Genomic DNA, 19,710 nt, shown 5'->3' on the forward strand with positions numbered 1-19,710 from the left:
CTGCGACCCTATCCCTAGCCTCTGTCTCAAAAGTCAGGACCACAAGACAGCGGTTGTTAGGGTTTTCTTGGGGACCCTTCCCGGAGCCAATGATTCAAAAGTCTGACTTACTTGGCTGTAGGCGGCCGGCCTGGCCCGAGGGTGAGTTCGTGACTGGCACTCTGTTGGAGGACATCATGCGGCCAGAAGAATTCGGCTATTTCGGAAGTTAGTACCTCAAAAATACCCCGCGGTCAGCACACAGCTGAAGCAATCGTTCCCCATTGTCCATACGTATCGAGTCCGGTGCATTTCGACCACCTAATTGAGTCTCAAATTCGCTAAGTCTGCCTTCCCCCGACAACCAAAACGATGTCTGAGCAACAGGGCATTCAGGGCGTCATAAAACTTGTCTTTGATGGTGTCAAAGCTACAGGCATTTGGGGCGTTAGCAGACACGACAAACCGACATCGATCAATTTCACGCTTGTGAGACTCCCTCACAAACGTCAGACGACAGGCGGCTATCAATGTGTATCTAGTCAAGCAAGGATCTTTTCACCCGGTGACGTAGGACAATACCAACCCCTGCATATCCTGCCGCAGCAACCTCCGGATCGCCAGAGGAGCGCAGCCGGCAGCCAGTGTGGTGTTATGGGGTGGCTCGCCCAAAAAATAAATAATAGCTCAGCCGTAACACCCGGTGCCTAGCTGCCATACTACCCGAAGGAAGCAGGAAGGCCGGGCTACTGCCGGGTTGCCCAAGCCTAGACAGAAGTCGGCAGGCAGAGGTCGGGTTCGAGCCACGGACCTTCCGGTCAGTAAATTCGTCCTCTAACCACTTGAGCCATCTCTCCAAAGGAATATCAAGACCAACCAATGAAACGAATAGTCCTTCCGTACGGCAAGAACATAGGTGGGAAGTGGCTCAGTGTTAAAGGCGCGGACTTACTGACCGGAAAATCCGTGGACCCGACCCGATGTCTGCATCTCGGCTTCCGTCTAGGTTTAGGCAACCTGGCAGCATCTCAGCCCTCGTGCTTCCTTCGAGTGGCGCGGAAGAACTTTGGGAGACAGTCCGGAGAGGCCAGAATATGGCAACGTGAAATGCAAGCGGATACAGTTTGACTGACTAGTAATAAGGATAGTAATCGTTTAGCTTTAACATTTTCGGTGCACAGCTGCCACACCACCCGAAAGAACCACGATGGCTGAAACACTGCCAGGTTACCCATGAGTAGTCAAGGTGCCGGGGTCGGATTCGAACCATGGGCAGTAAGTTCATGCCTTGAAGACCGAGCTATCTCGAACCCAAACTGAATATTGTGGGATCTTTACCTCTTCCTAACAGGTACGTTTTTATCCCGCTTGCACTTGCGCACTCAGTAAAGTGAAGTAGGTAAGCCTGACATCCCCAATCGCGTCTCCGAATTAATACATTCAATGCATGGCGAGCACATTTGATAACCACATCCATAACAAGTTCCAACGATATAACTGTGCCTTCTCTAACCAGTCTACAATCCATTCAATTAGGTTATAATATTTGACGCATGTAGGCGGTTTCATTTCCTTGGATAAAAATGGTGTACGTTGCTTTGTCACACGTTGTCTAAACGCGTTGCGTTGATCTAAGATTGCTCGTGATTGTAAACATTTATTGATGCCGACAATTTCCATGGTTATCTCCGCAGGAGAGAGCTTCCAGCTGTAGCACCTTAGCTGCCATGTCACCCGGGGCGAGATGGCCCAAGTGGTTAGAGCGCGAATTTACTGGCCGAAAGGTCCGAGGTTCGAACCCGACCTCATCACATTGGATGATTACAATCTTGGCAAGTTTCCTCAGCTGACTTGCCAACTGCTCGGCTCATGATCCGCTGTCATGGATTATTCCAACAGTCACAAACGTCAAATAACTCTCCCAATGGTACGGTTGAATTCTAGTGAATGGATACTCCACGAATAACCTTTCCGAGCTTGAGATAGCTGACTGCTGCAAGTTCCTTGGTTCGAACGCATCTAGACTGCTCCTGTCTAGGCTTGGTCGACTTGGCAGTATCCAAGACCTCGTATCTCCTATCCATTGGTATGGCAACAAACGGGTGCCATAGCTGAAAGGTTTTTCGACAATCAAGTGTCATGTATTGCTACTGTACTGTTGTCAGTGATAATGGCGATCGTCATAAAGTGCAGTCCCGTTTGAGGCGTTGAAGGTCCGATATGGGACGCCTATAATGGGCCCGCAGACGTCCACTTGCGCACTCAGTAAAGTGAAGTAGGTAAGCCTGACATCCCCAATCGCGTCTCCGAATTAATACATTCAATGCATGGCGAGTACATTTGATAACCACATCCATAACAAGTTCCAACACTATAACTGTGCCTTCTCTAACCAGTCTACAATCCATTCAATTAGGTTATAATATTTGACGCGTGTAGGCGGTTTTGTACGTTGCTTTGTCACACGTTGTCTAAACGCGTTGCGTTGATCTAAGATTGCTCGTGATTGTAAACATTTATTGATGCCGACAATTTCCATGGTTATCTCCGCAGGAGAGAGCTTCCAGCTGTAGCACCTTAGCTGCCATGTCACCCAAGGAAGCACGAGGGCTCGAATACTGCCAAGTTGCCCAAGCCTAGACAGGAGAAGTCGAGAGGCGGGGGTCGGGTTCGGACCACGGAACCTCCAGTCAGTAAACTCGCGTTCTTACCACTGAGCCATCTCGCCCCCTAGTTATCTCCGCAGCAGCTTCACGTATTTGGCCTAGCTAATCCGTCTTCAAGCAAGATATATTCTACGTCAGCGAAGGGACCTGTGTCCACCTTGTCGACACACATCCTAGCTGGATTCAGTGTTTTCATCTGGATATTACGCACTTGAAAATAAGAGGGGCATAGTTGAAGGCGGTTTTTTCTCGATGTAGGTATTTCGAGTTCGAGTGGATAGCAAACGACTCAAAATGGGAAGAGTCGCTCTGGCTTGCAATGAACGTGATCAAACGAGCCCCTAGTATTTTGGGATTATAACGGAATAAAAACACAGTAGGTGGTCTGGAACACTAATGTTCTCTTGTCCAGGAAAGAAGGATGTAGCGAACGGGCCAGTATGACAACGGGGCGCTGCGGTTCGCTTACGTTTAGCAGTGGAGCGTTTGACTGCTCTTGAAAAGCGTTCACAATAAACTGAGTTCGAGAGTGCAGTCGACCAATGTAGGCAACAACCTTTTTCCGTCATACAATCACACCAGTTTATTCATAGGGCAGAAGGACTACGGCCAAAGGTAATGCCGCTATGGAGTAGCACTGAGTATCGGTCTCTCGGAGGACTTCTATCCGAGGAATTTTGTTAGCCGGTTTGGTGGGCCGATCCCTCACGCGCTTACTAAGGATGCCAAAGGAACGGAATGTTTTGGGGGAGTAAACGTGGATAGGGTTATATTAGTGTGCAGCAAAGTAAATAAGGCAATGGAGTCTTGTCGAATCTTACAAGCCGCTAAGTCAACAATGACGATTTTTCAGTGTTTCCATTTGAATCGACACCTACATCGTCCATTTCTTCAAGAAAGGATGCAGAAAATGAAGTGTGTCCGCCCTTGAGTTGGCCATCATTATCAACCAAACCTTGCATTTGAGATACTCTTCATCCGGCTGTTATCCGACTTACGGTTTCGGGAAAAAGAAGCAGCCGTTGCTAGACGATAACTTCCATGCGACAGGCTATTACTTACCCCAGCTAACTGCCTTTTGCATGCTCGAGATAGATTAATGTGACAATATACCGAGTGTTTCAGTGTCAGGTTTCCAAATTTTTCTGTGCACCTAGTGATATAGGCACTTTTTAACGATCTGTTTATTACGGAAAAATATGTCTTTCATCCATCTAACCCGAGCTATATTGTTTTTGTGAATAAGTTAACTTTCCTTAAATCGGTTTCCATTTGTTTGTTTAAGCTATTCTCGTCCTCCCCCATTGTTGTTTTCAAATACAGGATACAGCTGGACAGGAACGATATCGCACCATCACCACGGCGTACTACCGCGGCGCAATGGGTTTCATTTTGATGTATGACATCACCAACGAAGAATCCTTCAATGCGGTTCAAGATTGGTAAGCAAACTCTGCTGTACATATTTTCTTCACAACTCTTGGCAGTAGTACTCATGGTGATTACATCTTGCCTTGGTGGAAATTCGCACGCAACCTAGCCAATCAGTTATAGTGTTTCTAACCTACCGTAGTTCATCTGTAGCACATTTTCGGTGCCTAGCTGCCATGCCACCCAAAAGAAGCACGAGGGTGGGGATACTGCCAGGTTGCACAAGCCTAGACAGGGGAAGTCGAGAGGCATTGGTCCGGTTCGAACTACGGTCAGTAAATTCGTGCTCTAACCACTGAGTCATCTCGACCTCCCTCTTAGTTTTGCGTATGATTGATGGTTTTCCGTTCTTTCCTCAATGTTTGTTATCGGCTTCTTTATTGTCACCCTGGGTGCGAGATGGCTCAAGTGGTTAGCTCGCAAACTTACTGACCAGAAGGTCCGTGGTTTGAACCCGACCTCTGCCTCTCGACTTCCCCTGTCTAGACTTGGGAAACCTGGCAGTATCCCAGTTCTCGTGTTTCCTTTGGGTGGCAGACTGAAAGTTAATTGCCGAAAGGGTGCTACAGCTGAACACATTCACTTCTACCTTTGTTTGCTTCCTGACTCAACCGTGTCCGTTGAAGGTCAGAAAAACCTTTACGCCCTGGTAAGCTGTGAATCTTAACCACTGGTGCGTCTTACCCTAGCGAGAGACAACAGCTACCAACGTATGTTGCTGGTTTGGTTGGTCCACACACACGTTACCACGTCATAGGTTTACTTCACCTTCTCTGCCACCTGTCCCTGTGTTAGGTTGCGTTGACTTGATTTTATATCGTGGATTACAGTTCTCCACATATGGCAATCGACTTTAGGTCGTTACAACCGTTCCTGTAGTTGGCTTCAAACAGTTCTGCCCCATATAGCGCTCTCGTGGATCTTTTCAGGATAGCCTACAGCCGATAGGCCACGCGGTTTTTTTGCACGAACGCTCGTTTATTCTGTCACTCACCGACTATTTCTCAAGCTTACAGTAGCGGTCCTAGTGATCTTACTCTGTGCAACAGCTTTTGGAAATAAGATTTGGCGATAGAAATGTCCTTGAAGGTTGAAGGGTTTGTGCTCTGTAGGTGGGCGAACCCAGAAAACCCGTGCCCTTTGACCTACTTTTATGTGATAGACAACGTAATCAATCTGCACACTTCACAGACCGTTGATAGCATCTTTAATGCGTGAGGCGCAGAAGGCAGTCGTAGTTGAGTGACTGATTTTGACAGAACGTAACGGCACTTATATGAATAGGTAATTGATACAATAATAGTAGAAAATCAAGTGAAGGTTCGCTATCGCTGTTCGCATGTTGCAGTATGCCGTTTGTCCAATGGCTCCATCACGTTGGTTGTAAATCAAAGAAGTATTCCCAGGTCTGCGCTCTACCCACGGCGTCTCCTCACACAACACCGGACTCGAACGCCGCGATTCAGGTTCTCCTGGGGGAAATTTCCTTTGCTAAGAGTGCTTTGGTTTTCCAGCAAATTGTGTTCGTTCAAGCAGTGCGACAATGGTGTTGCACTTGCGCGAACACAGACAATGTTGAATATGTTCCCTCCATGAAGCCTCACTTAACACCATACAACGAGCTTGAAAAATGCTGTTTTCCGTGAATATAAAAATCTGACTGAAGAAAACGAGAGATCTTTCATTCTAGATATGAATCCCTGATTTGGAACTGGAGGTACAGTGATGTGGTTGGAAATCGACGGAATCGATATCTTTTAGGGTTCATTCTTAGCCTCACAGGCTGCGAGTGCTTTGTCCGCGGAAAAACCCTAAACTGCGGCGACTCGACCACGTAATACGAGTATCGAATCGTCGTCTGTGGAGGCGATTGCTGCGTCATCCACAATGTAGACATGTGACTTGACAAAGGGATGTGAAACAGCTGCGGAGCTGTTGCTGCAACCCACCGTCCACGATGGCGTTTAGCTGTAGTACCCTTTCGGTGCCTAACTGCCATGCCATCCAAAGGTTGTACGAGGGCTGGGATACAGGGGAAGTCGAGAGGTCGGGTTCGAACCATGGACCTTCTGGTCAGTAATTTCGCGCTCTAACCACTTGGGCCATCTCGCCTCACGACGGCGTCCCATGACACTTATGAAATCGCTAATGATGAAGCAAGACGCGACGGACTAACCCTTATCAGTATTCGGTTCTTTCCATACCCAGAGTGACTAAGTGAAAGTTTGGAGGACTCTGAGCTTTGGCATGCTGTTTTAAGGTATCTTCCAGCTCATTGTTCAAATCTCATAAGCTTATGCAGCCTGAATGCCAGGGCTACCATCCAAATGTTCCTGTGTGGTAGTATAAATGTTGCCGGCGAAAAATAACTAGGATACTTGGCTGATCGCCTCTGTCGAAGCTGTCTGGGGGTATAACTAGGATACTTGGCTGATCGCCTCTGACGAAGCTGGGGCGAATCAGGCCCACTTCCTGCGTTTGCTCGGGCAATGACGCAGGACGTATTGATTGGTTCTCTAATTAGCCCTTGGGTTGATCAGCTAAGCATGTATTGCGGATGCCCGCCCAACAACTGCTCCGCCTTGAATTGTTTGTGCCTTCTAGGGGCCTTTTAACAACGCCATATTGATGAAGTAAATGAGGAACCCAACCACAGGGTTACCCACGGTTGAGTCTTCAGCGGAGCTGTATGCTTACACTGGTGGTAAGGATGGACGCAAACACTTGATAGTTCCATTGTAAGATTCGCACTTCTCATGACTTGAAGTCATCCCCAACAGCTGATAGAATGCATCCTGAATTGTTTGTGCCTTCTAGGGGCCTTTTAACAACGCCATATTGATGAAGTAAATGAGGAACCCAACCACAGGGTTACCCACGGTTGAGTCTTCACTGGAGCTGTATGCTTACACTGGTGGTAAGGATGGACGCAAACACTTGATAGTTCCATGGTAAGATTCGCACTTCTCATGACTTGACGTCATCCCCAACAGCTGATAGTAATAATGCATCCTTGACTCGCATGAAGCAAATAGGAAACTCCCTACTTTTCTTCTCTTTCTCATCGCATTGCCTGTGAGCTGTTCTCGACAATGTGCCTAACAGACCCAGAAGACGTGCTGTGATCACGAATTGAATACAGGTACCTTCCTCAAAGCGTATCCAACTTTCACGAACTGACAGCCTTATAGCATATACCAAATTTGTTTGAAATTCCCGACAATGTGTCAAGTTGGCCACAGGTAGTATCCGCCTCCCAAAATCTTAGCCGTTCTGGGAACTTTCGGCGAAAACTACACGAAGTTCACCTGGTCAGCATCCAATAGTTCGCCAAAATCTTAGCCGTTCTGGGAACTTTCGGGGAAGACTACAGGAAGTTCACCTGGTGAGCATTCAATAGTTCGGTACGCTTGGAAGAGGTCAGCATCAGCGTCCAATACCATTCTCTTGGTCACACAATGTTCCGCCCGACCCCTGTCTCCGCGAGTCTCCGTCACCTTTGCTACAACTCCTGATCATGTTCACTAAGGACTCACCTGAACTGCGAGACGGTGTTGACGAGAGATGCAATTGAAGCCCTTTGGGAAGTACCCTCCAACCGAATGCGCTAAAACAAGACTGTCGAATGCTTCAGTTCGAATTTTCGTTCGTCATCGTCGCAAGTAGTCCCATAAAAACCACCATTTTTACAGTCGGTTTACCTGTTCATCCTTGCGATTACTTTCGGTTGCACTGTACAGGTAACCAGACTACACGCTGTTGCCCAGCAAGCTCGTGATTTGTGAGTGAATAGCAGACCGGAATTGACTGGCAGAGTTTATCTAAAAATAGACGTGTTTTCGTGACAACGGCAAGTAAGAAAAATTCAACGTGACAATTTATTTACTGAAATCAATAGCTACTCTCGCGCTACTCGACAATACTGGACATTCACACACCCACATGCGTGGGTCGTCATTCCACATGTACGGGACGACGATTTTGGAAATCCGATCGATTTTTTGCCTTAGATATCTTTTCCGACAGGTGTTACAAATGCCTTCCTCCAATAAGCAGTAGTAACCACAACAACTACTGTTTTTTCTAACTTGCGGGGGACAGACTATGATTTTTCCCAATTGGTTCGATCCTTGTTCCGCATTTGGATTGTCAAATACTGCGTTGTGCTCACACTGCATAAGTGAGACAGTTTAGTGGTCGCTCTTGGAGATAACCATTTCAATCATCATGCCGTTCTTTAGTTCTTTCTCTGACGCTTCCCTCCTTTTTCACCTATTCGTTTTCTTCCATTTTCTCATCCTGTCGCTACTGGCATCTTCATATTCCCATCTTCGAAGACTGACAAATCCGTTCGTCACCCACCGCCCTTAGCCGCAGTATATGCGCTTAACTTCCACCACAGAAGTCGTTCTTTAAACCCCTACGCTAAGTTCTTCTGGCACTCTAAAACAAGCTGGACAACAGACTGCTCTTGTACGTACGCTGCTTTTATTGATCTGTGCTCTCTCTTTCTCCCTCTGAAACGAGGATTCAAGACCTTGTACGCTTTTTGAACTGACCTCCATCGACTTCCTCTCGCTTCCAGTCGCGCACCCTGGTCATCCAGCAGTAGCAGCTACGGTCGCTTCTGCTATGGTTAGCACTGTTCTAAGTCACCGAGCTAAAAGGTCTCTGCTTGGATGGCTGCCCGTTGATTGTCGTCACATCTGTACGATGATGCATTTGAGTGCGTCTGTGAGGGTATCCCATAAACGCACCGGGAATCGTTTCTTGTGCACTGCATCCACCCACGTCCCATTGGTGGGTAACTCTGATACCACCGAAAACAACTTTTACCCCGCTTTGAACTATTGGGTTATGATCCCAGATATTGTTGTATTTGCTGAAGATTTACTTGGATAGCCGACTCGGACTGGATTCGTGACGCAAGGACAACGGGAAATGCCACAGGCTGTTGCTGTGCCGCACAAACTTCCGAAACAGTTTGTCTAGGCTCGGATGTCCTGGCGGCATCTCATTCCCCCTGCTTCCTTCTAGTGGCATAGCGGCTGGGCACCGAATGGATATTACGGCTGAAGGAGATTGAGAACACCTACGGGACAAGACAAACCCTCTCCAGAAACCATCTATACCACCAGCCCTCCTTATACCTTGCATTACGACTACTCCTAGAAAAGGACAAGTCGGCCTATCGCTGCTGCCCATGAATCACAATCCGTAGGTATGCCCGAGTGCAACCACATCTAGTTGCAGTTGCGTCTCTTGATGCCGCGTGCCTCGTGCAGACCTAATAGTTCAATGTCGGTGGTCAAGAACCAGGTTTGCGATTGTCCCCCAGTGCGGGAACTTATTTCGGATTAATCAGAGAATTTGAAAAGTTGGGAGTTTGATTTGCAGAGGATCAGGCCGTTCTAGTGGGCATCGTTCGATCAATGTGGAGAAGCAAGGGATATAACGGCGTTTTGTGGTGGCCAGGTCTCACAATCGTAGTTTAATACTACCCGTACTGTCTCAGTGTACATACGGGGCTCCGTATATATATATAATCTTCCGGTGTTTGGTCATTTTGGACGAGGACTGAGCTCATCCGCTTGTAGCAGTCGATCGGACTAACGGATACCGCTTTATTCCCACACCGACCATTGAGTTTTATTCCAGATGGAATCACCTTATCTAGACTGTAACGTGTATTCTAGGAGCTCTAATTTGTGGTCGCCCGACGCAAAGCTGTCACCTTGTCGTGGTGGTCGGGCTTCTGTGCTGCAATGATCCTGTGACTCTAATTTGTGGTCGTCCGACGCAAAGCTGTCACCTTGTCATGGTGGTCGGGCTTCTGTGCTGCAATGATCCTGTGAGCTATACTGGCTGGAACTCAGTTCCCAAAAGGTTCAACCATTCCAGGAAGGCCAACGGGGAACAGCATGACGAAGGACAGTCAGCCCCCGTGTTGCGAGTAATCGCTGTCCGGAGGCAAAGTCCTACTGTCCTATGCAATAGGAGTATGAGGGCGGTAAGGTTTTCCCTCCAGGCGACCAGCATGTCCATATTTATGGAAGAGCGATGCTGCCTTTCCCCGAGGAAGGATGGGTTAGAAGAGGTCGGCCCCAAAAAACTGCACACTCCGATCGCCCAGCGGTTGACCGTGATCGTCGGCGCATTATTCAATACGGTCGAAATATCTTTAAAACCAAAGAGCCCGGTGCTGCTCAAAAGGCACGTGCTGTGCGCAGCCGCATCAGGAATGAGACAATAATACCTTATTCCTTGCGCCCTCGGGCCAGGCCGGCCGCCCACAGCCAAGTAAGTCAGACTTTTGAATCATTGGCTCCGGGAAGGGTCCCCAAGAAAAGGGTCCCGGGGTGTGCCCCCCCCCCCCCCCCCGCAGCAGAACAGTTCAGACTGTTGAGTCATCGGTTCCGAGCCGGGTCCCTAAATAAAACCCTACTCTCCGCTCCCTCGTGTGTCAGACCTTTGAGTCAAAGGCTCAGGGTGAGGTACCTCAACTAAGCCCTCTTCTTCGGCATGGGCAATCGGGAAGTATCATTTTCCCTTGCAGCTCTTCGCTCACCGTCCTTCTCCCGACGGGTCGATGCGGTAAACGGTGTTTCTTACTTGGAGGACACCTACCACAAAACATTCGTGGACTCAGTAGGGCCGTTTGGCTATCAGTTACCGATGGAGAGCCTTAGTTAAGGATTGTCGTTCCTTCTGGGGTGCGCAACTTGACTCTGAGCACGTCATCGTGAGGGCCCGCTTAGCACTTCGCTTTCCGCCATCACTGCGCGTGCCGATAGAGAGCGGCTCCGTTCATCAACTTCGACAAGTTTCAATGGCTGGAGAGTATCGAGCTGATCTGGCTAGAAAGCTACTGGAAACACAGTCATGTAAACGACGAAGGAGGATGAATAGAGGCGAGTTAAAGAAGCTGTCAGCTTTCAGAACTGTTTGTCCAACCCATCTGACTCGACTCAATGCACACTGGATATCTTCGAGATCAGCAGATCTTATTGCTGCCAGAAAGACCATACCAGCAACTAGTGACTATGATGGCACCCGCGGATCCCTCAAACACACGGATAATCAGGAGCTTGAGGAATGACAGAGAATGCTGGTGGATTTCGAAGGCCCGGGAAATGGAGAAGGCTTTTGCTGTGGGCAACAGCCATGCTCTGTTTCAACTGATCCAATAAACGGGTCAAAAGAAGGCAGGTGTCAGTGAGGCGATAGGCGAAAAAGAAGGAACAGAGATTCACTCCCTCAATCGCCGTCTTGAGCCGTGGGCTGAGCACTTCAATGAACAGTTCACCTGGTCCCCTTCAACACAACCGCTGGAAGAACCAACCATCAGCAACCGAAATCCAGTGTGGGATTTCAATCCTGAAGCGCGACATGGCACCTGGCCCGGATGGTTTGCACCCCGCGCTTTTCAAAAAAGGTGGGGAGCTCTTGGTGAACAGTCTGACAACCATACTGCAGAAGATTTGGAACGAAAACAGAATACCAGCCGAATGGAGCTCCTCGACCGTCGTCCCAGTTTTCAAAAAGAGAGCAGGAACTTCATGTGAAAACCATTGTGGTATCAGCCCGGCATTTGTCCTATCTAAGGTTCTCTGGTATTTGCGCAGGTTGATGGGTTATCGGGAGAGACATTCGTGAGAATCAAGCTGCGTTTCTCCCTGATCGAGGATGCATCGACCAGATCTTTACCTTGAGACAAATTCTTGAACAGTGCCACTCTTTCAGACCTCCCACTTTTGTCGTTTTTTCTGGATTTGATTTTTGATTCTGTCGATCGTCAGCCACAATGGCAGTGTCTGGCGATCAAAAGAGACCCTTCCAAATTTCTTTCCTTTATGAGGGCACTGTATGCAAGCGGCGTTTACACTGCGGTGGTGCAATAATCTGTACTGCTTTACGGATCAGAGACGTGTTCCCTTCGCGCAGAGGACATACGAAAGATGTCATCGGTGTCTCCGAAGCATTGGTCAGGTCTGGTGTGAACATCGGAGTAGTAACACCGAGGTACGCCAGCTAGTCTTAGAAGAAACTCTCCCGCGATAGATGAATTACTCATGCTTCATAGGTTGCGCTATTTGGGACATGTACTCCGCATGCCGGAAGGCCGTCTGCCTCACACGGCTCTTTTTTCCCAGCCCTGTGCTGAGTGGGAGCGACCGAGAGGTGGGCAATGTATGACCTGACAACGGAGTACGAAAACACTAACCAGCAAACTTAGTCGGGTGGGCATCTGCCGCCTCCCTGGATGGGAACGCCGAGACTCAAATCACTAGTCGTTAATGTCATTGGCGGAAATGGACCAATCGCGCAGTCAGTGGCACTCGTGCATCAAAGCTATCACCTTCAATGCGTAGCTACCCAACTTCCGAACAAACTGAACATGCCTTCGCCTCCAAGACTTGATTGTATATTCCACTTTGAGGTTTTCCGGTGATCGAAACTGTAGACCCTGGAACCAGTGTGCCTATGGCACAGGGATTATAACTGATTAATTGAAATGATTGATTTTGTGATCGAACATATGTTTGCTACACGATTCCGTCAAATGAAACCACCGCGGAAACCGACTCTCTGAGCCCAACTGATCCAACAGTTGCTACTCAACGTCGTCTGGTTTGTCCAAAGACTTACGATATAAGATGTTATTGATTTCGTAAAGAAAATTAATTTTTGCCAGCCAAGTTGAAGAGTTGATCGAATTTGTGGGGACGAGGATCGTATTGCATTGTTATGACCGATATTTTCATTGACAGTTACGCGCAGGATGGTCTTAGGTATGGGATAACTGTTTAATGATGAGGCGTGTGACCTAATCACTGCAGTGGCACAGTACTTTGCAGCACGCGCTAGAGATAGCTCAGTGGTTAAGACGCCAGCTTACGAAGCGGGAGGTTCGTGGTTCGAGCCCAACATCAGCTGGTCGACTGCTCCTGTCTAGGCTTACGCAACCTGGTAGTCTCCTTCCGCTGGCATGGCGCCTAGGCACCGAAAGAGTGCTACAGCTCCGCCTGATTGATCTTTGCGGATGCTGTTGTCCGATGCCGTCTCTGGTTAGTCACAAAAATGGATCCGGTTAGGTTCACTCTAGATTCTGCATACAGATTTCCCTTGTTCGAGCATCAACACTTCCTGGTTTATTGTCATTTCAGATGTAGGGTGGTGAATACGTACATATGCAATTGACTGGATTCCGTCCAAAGTAGTTTTTATTTTTGCATTACCAGCAGGACTCTTATTTTTGACGAAGCACCTAACTTGAACTTGATCGTTTACTTTGTTTATTACCCTAATCAAACACTACTTTGTTCCACTTTCTTTCTTAGGGTCACGCAAATCAAGACCTATTCCTGGGACAACGCCCAAGTAGTCCTGGTAGGGAACAAGTGTGACCTGGCAGATGAACGGGCGGTCTCGGTGGACTGGGGCAGACGGTTGGCCCAACAACTGGGTGGGTTTGTTTTTCTGCGTCTCATGAGCGCCTGAATCTACTTTTTTGTGTGTAGTTATGGTTGCTCATATCTACTTGGCTCAGACTCCCTTTAGGCTAGCCCTCAGGANCAGTCAGTGGCACTCGTGCATCAAAGCTATCACCTTCAATGCGTAGCTACCCAACTTCCGAACAAACTGAACATGCCTTCGCCTCCAAGACTTGATTGTATATTCCACTTTGAGGTTTTCCGGTGATCGAAACTGTAGACCCTGGAACCAGTGTGCCTATGGCACAGGGATTATAACTGATTAATTGAAATGATTGATTTTGTGATCGAACATATGTTTGCTACACGATTCCGTCAAATGAAACCACCGCGGAAGCCGACTCTCTGAACCCAACTGATCCAACAGTTGCTACTCAACGTCGTCTGGTTTGTCCAAAGACTTACGATATAAGATGTTATTGATTTCGTAAAGAAAATTAATTTTTGCCAGCCAAGTTGAAGAGTTGATCGAATTTGTGGGGACGAGGATCGTATTGCATTGTTATGACCGATATTTTCATTGACAGTTACGCGCAGGATGGTCTTATGTATGGGATAACTGTTTAATGATGAGGCGTGTGACCTAATCACTGCAGTGGCACAGTACTTTGCAGCACGCGCTAGAGATAGCTCAGTGGTTAAGACGCCAGCTTACGAAGCGGGAGGTTCGTGGTTCGAGCCCAACATCAGCTGGTCGACTGCTCCTGTCTAGGCTTACGCAACCTGGTAGTCTCCTTCCGCTGGCATGGCGCCTAGGCACCGAAAGAGTGCTACAGCTCCGCCTGATTGATCTTTGCGGATGCTGTTGTCCGATGCCGTCTCTGGTTAGTCACAAAAATGGATCCGGTTAGGTTCACTCTAGATTCTGGATACAGATTTCCCTTGTTCGAGCATCAACACTTCCTGGTTTATTGTCATTTCAGATGTAGGGTGGTGAATACGTACATATGCAATTGACTGGATTCCGTCCAAAGTAGTTTTTATTTTTGCATTACCAGCAGGACTCTTATTTTTGACGAAGCACCTAACTTGAACTTGATCGTTTACTTTGTTTATTACCCTAATCAAACACTACTTTGTTCCACTTTCTTTCTTAGGGTCACGCAAATCAAGACCTATTCCTGGGACAACGCCCAAGTAGTCCTGGTAGGGAACAAGTGTGACCTGGCAGATGAACGGGCGGTCTCGGTGGACTGGGGCAGACGGTTGGCCCAACAACTGGGTGGGTTTGTTTTTCTGCGTCTCATGAGCGCCTGAATCTACTTTTTTGTGTGTAGTTATGGTTGCTCATATCTACTTGGCTCAGACTACCGAGANCCCTCAGGAGTGACGAATGCCGAGAACGGGAAAGAGTGAAGCGGTGCTTGGTCTCTTCGAAGTCTTCCTACTCTTATCGGGATTCAGGAAATAAATGTATTGGGATCGGTCGACCTTCGAAAGATGAGACCAGAGATTACCTTTGATGTCAGGGGGCGAGATGGCCCAAGTGGTTAGAGCGCGAATTTACTGACCGGAAGGTTCGTGGTTCGGTCCGACCTCCGCCACTCGACTTCCCCTGTCTAGGCTTGGGCAGCCTGGCAGTATCCTAGCCCTCGTGCTTCCTTCGGGTGGCATGGCAGCTAGGCACCGGAAGGGTGCTACAGCTGAACGCTTTCTTTTCTTTCTTTATCAGGATTCAGGAAATGAATGTATTGGGGTCGGTTCTCCCCGGCTCGCCGCATGCAAGGAAAATCACGTAGACCCCGGAGAGATAGCTGGGCGGTTAAGGGGTGAAATCACCAACCGGGAAGCTTGCGGTTCGAATCCAACTCCGACATCTGGACTACTCCTGTCTAGGAATCGGCAATTTCAGTCCTCGTGCTTCCTTCGGGTGGCATGGTAGCTGTTGGTGCAAAACGCACACAGAGACTAAGAATCGCATTGGAAATCCTATCAAGATAGCAGAACGACGTTCATTGTTCCTAAACTCGGTACTGCTGAACACCACAAAATTGTCGTTACGCCTTCGATCTAAACTGAACTTGCCACCACAACCCGCCTCGCCTGAACTGAGGCACCCTACTTGCAGGTTGAAATCTCCAGCGATTAGGACTATGTTTGTGAACTGTTCGTGTTGGTTGTCTCTTCATGGAAAGTACCTTCCACAGAATCTGAGCTGTATTTGGTTGATTCGTATCGATACAGAATCGAAGTTCGAAGCCTCAGTCTGACACGTTGACAAAACGGAAGGTGTAGAAGTGAGTGTGCGCGCTTTGGTGACGTGCATATAGAGTAGGGTACCAAATGGTCTGACGCACCGGTGTCCGGGTGTCTAACGTATTCTGGTCCAGCTATAGACTGCCCGGAATAACCACACATCAAATATCCTGGACGACTTACTACTGGACGGTTATGGAAGACTCTCCCTGATTGGCCAAATCACCGATCAACGAGGGTCGAACGTCCTGGTTTGATATTTTCCATCCTGTCACGAACACTTTGTTGGATTTTGTGAAAAAATTCGGAGCTTCTCTGTACAAACACATTCACGGCGTTATTCACCGTCAGAGCAACGTGTTTCCAACAAGTCAATGGTCATTATAGGTCACGTGACCACGACAGCTAGACGTCTATTGTTTTCTCCGCAGTTTCCTACAGGAAAGAGTTTTTCCTCGGATTTCTACCAGCGATGATAGATCCTGCATGATGAATTGAATTAGATTGGTTTGTGTACGATGCCTTCAACCCTAACTTTTGATCCAACCTGGCCATCTTTGTGCGGTTAAAGACAATGCGTACCGCTGAATAGCCGTCTCTTTTGGCACGCTTCCCATCCAAGACCTGTAGGACCGTACAGCTAGCTTCTCAGTTACTGGTCGTATCTCTCACTAGAGAACAACTGAATGGTGGATATTATTCCAGAAGGAAGCAAGTACGTGAACGGGCTTCTAAGGAATTATCAATCGGGATGCATGTAGGTGATAAACAAAGCCGATATATTTATTTCAAAGCCTAAGAATTAGGATACCGCTTGAGGGATTTATCACTCGAATCCACCCGCTGACTTTTCCCTCTGCTTATCAGCATAGCCCTCGTGTTTCTTTCAGGATATTTGGCATTTGTGTTATGCTGTTTTTCTTCGTGATTTATCACTGTTTTTTCCAGCATCGTTTATTGTCTTCCTGGGATCAGTATGCTTATTGCTTTCTGTTTTAGGCCTAGAATTCTTTGAAGCTTCAGCTAAAGAGGACGTGAACGTGAGGAACGTGTTTGAGCGTCTGGTCGATTTGATTTTCGACAAAATGGCTGACAATCCCGATAATAATCCAGCAATTGCCGGAGTCACCCAGAAGGGTAAGTATAGTGATTTTGTTTGCTCGACCTGATACGGATGGATGAGTAAGCTCGTAGTAGTGTGTCGGCATGGTTTTTTGACAGCGTTCCCCTAATCGGGCGAGATGGACCAAGTGGTTAGAGCGCGAATTTACTGACCTGAAGGTCTGTGGTTCGAACCCGACCTCTACCTCTCGACTTCCCCTTTCTAGGCTTGGGCAACCTGGCAGTATCTCACTCCTCGTGCCTCCTTCGTGTGGCGTGGCAGCTAGACACCGAAAGGGTCTTACAGCTGAACGTCCACCTAATCGCGATGCTCAAAACTTGTCAGTCTTTAACTCATGTTCACATGATCGATCCAGCTGCACGAAGCGGCACCGTGCGTGTCCGACTTTTGCTGTCTTTGCAACTATGTATGAGCACATGAGACAACTGTAGCAGATCCTTTTCATGTCTACCGGTTTATCTGCTTGGATTGCGCTTCTCAGTACGACAGCGAAGCATCGGCGTTGAACACTGATGTTATACTGTCGATGGTCCTGCTCCTTAATGGAACGGTGACTTTTGGGTACGGTGACTTCCGGGTACTGGTCGCATGATGTTTTGTGTATGAAAAAAACAATGGCCAAAATTACTATCTAGATTTATTCCCTTATTGTGTTCATAGTCCGGCTTTCATCCAAATGGAGTTAGATAGCCATTGCGATATTGGCTTGTCCTTGAAGGTATAGTATTGGTCGCTGCAATGTGTCAGGTACTGGCTCAGGGTTGTACAACGTAGACTTAACGGTGCTGAAGCACGACCAATAATCTTTGACCCCAACTACACTGGCTCATTTATGTATTCACGGATACACCGACCGACTGGTGGGTGATGTAGGGTAGACAACCTTGGCCAATTGATTGACCATGTGAGCAGTAGAGGTGGTGGATATCGATGTCTGCGGATGCTCATCGACCTGATGTTTGAAGAAGCGCTGCTGAATTTGCTCGTCAACCCCCAATCTACTGTTTCACAAACCTCAGATGACATTCTTGATCGATAGCGCAAAGCGGTGAATCTATCTACAGTCGATCCCTAAACGTTTCATGAATGAATGGTTCATCTCAATTGGGCACCGATAATGTTCTCTGGTTGTCGGTTTCAAGCATGCTTCCTAAATTTCCATCACTGAAGCACCGAATGCAGTTGATTGGTTGCGAAATCCCGGCTGATTGGTACACTCACTCGTGCCTTTTTGGCACAATGTATAGCCAAACAAACCAGATTGCCACTTTGTTTTCTTCGATTATGTCTCAATTCTCATCCACCTGCCCTCACCTTTAAATGTTTGGCATTATCTTTTTGGTTAATTGACACTGTTAGTGGGACATGAGATGATGCCTTTGAGATAGATTCTCTGATATGATCTGTCTGGCAAACTGTCTGAAACGCCGCGGTGCAGTTCTGAGCCATAGGCAGCCGGTTCAATCAAGCTTACTTGTGGGTCTGGTCCGGAACTTTCTCCTCAGTAGGAGATTATGTCAAAAGCGGAACGAGCTGAACGTTTGCACAGAGTTTTTTAAATTAAATTCACATGGTTTATTTTAGTAAGTTTTAGGTCGGAGTTGTAACCTTCCATATATTTCAGGGTTGCCTGTTCAGCAAGAAAACACTGATCCACTGATTCCATCATGCAAGCGCGCAGTATACTAAGCCAGGGGCGGTGACCGATCATCTCAGCATTCCTCAAACAGCATCCACCTAATACTTCTGGCAACCGGGTTAGATTGCCCCTTAGAATGGGTACTATGTGCTGTGCATTAATTAAGCTTAAGACGCATTCATTTCCATGACACCTTGTCCTGCCATATGGGTGGGGAGACCTGGCCACTGCGAGCTAAAGATGATGAGAAAAAATTTACTATTTAATTATCGGTGTCTTCAGAGCATAGCTGGAGTCTGATAATGCTGGTGTGGGCAACCTGGCAGTATCCCAGCTCTCGTGCTTCCTTCAGGTGGCATGGCAGCTAGGCACCGAAAGGGTGTCACAGCTGAACGATTATTCCTATTTGTGTATTGGTCTGGGTCGACTGGATTTCGACGAAGTAACAACTCACACACGGTCGATGAACGGATGACCCTTCCATGGTTGTGCTAGTCTTATCTATTTCGTCTACCCCTGACAGTCCTTATGCGTAATTCGGTGCCAAGTGGAAATGTCTTGGGAGTAATATGAATGCAAATCCAGTCGCATTGGTAATTGTTATCTCTCTCGATGGGGACCCAGAGACAAAGCCAAAGGCGCAAGAAGTTGACACATATGTCCCAGTCACATACCCAGTCACTCACGTGCAAGCCACGCGGTGCGTAGATGCATTCCTAATGTCCTCACCATGAACAAACGCCTGTCTTTACTCTTGCATTCATCGTTCAACACTATCAACTGCTGCCCGTTTGTCTACTCTCATTCCACAGACTATCGGTCGACGAAATTGTCAAAGGTAGAATGGCCGTGCATGGTTGATTATGACTGGTTGTCCTAAAAGACAGCATTTCAGTGCAACTATCATCGACTTTTACTGTAAAACCTCTGACTCGGATCAACTTTAGATCCAGTGAGAAACAGTAGCTTAATTTCTATTATTAGTATCGTGCAGGTTTCAGCGATTCGAAATGAACGTGGCTTTTGACTTCAGTATTTATCGATCGGTGTTGGGTAACGGAGCAGCGGTATCAGTAATCTGGCTATGCACTTTCTGAGAAAAAAACTGTAGGGAATGCAGATCAGCGGTACCACAAACAGACTGTTGTTTTACCAATACTGGACAGATTTCCACTGGTCAAA

At 47.6% G+C, this 19,710-nt stretch overlaps 1 protein-coding gene across 1 annotated transcript in view; it reads left to right on the plus strand.

The window, feature by feature from the left end:
* Positions 1-11,880: 11,880 nt before the first annotated feature.
* T265_01677 (hypothetical protein) overlaps positions 11,881-19,710 on the plus strand; it is a gene marked incomplete at both ends in the record, with an annotated part of 48,801 nt that continues 40,971 nt past the window's right edge. The window contains 4 exons of the mRNA XM_009165743.1: positions 11,881-12,098; positions 13,418-13,546; positions 14,668-14,792; positions 16,766-16,903. Coding sequence (XP_009164007.1) covers positions 11,881-12,098; positions 13,418-13,546; positions 14,668-14,792; positions 16,766-16,903 — 610 coding nt within the window. The remainder of the gene's footprint in view (positions 12,099-13,417; positions 13,547-14,667; positions 14,793-16,765; positions 16,904-19,710) is intronic.

This window comes from Opisthorchis viverrini (genome assembly GCF_000715545.1).
Source record: "Opisthorchis viverrini unplaced genomic scaffold opera_v5_18, whole genome shotgun sequence".
NCBI lineage: Eukaryota > Metazoa > Platyhelminthes > Trematoda > Opisthorchiida > Opisthorchiidae > Opisthorchis > Opisthorchis viverrini.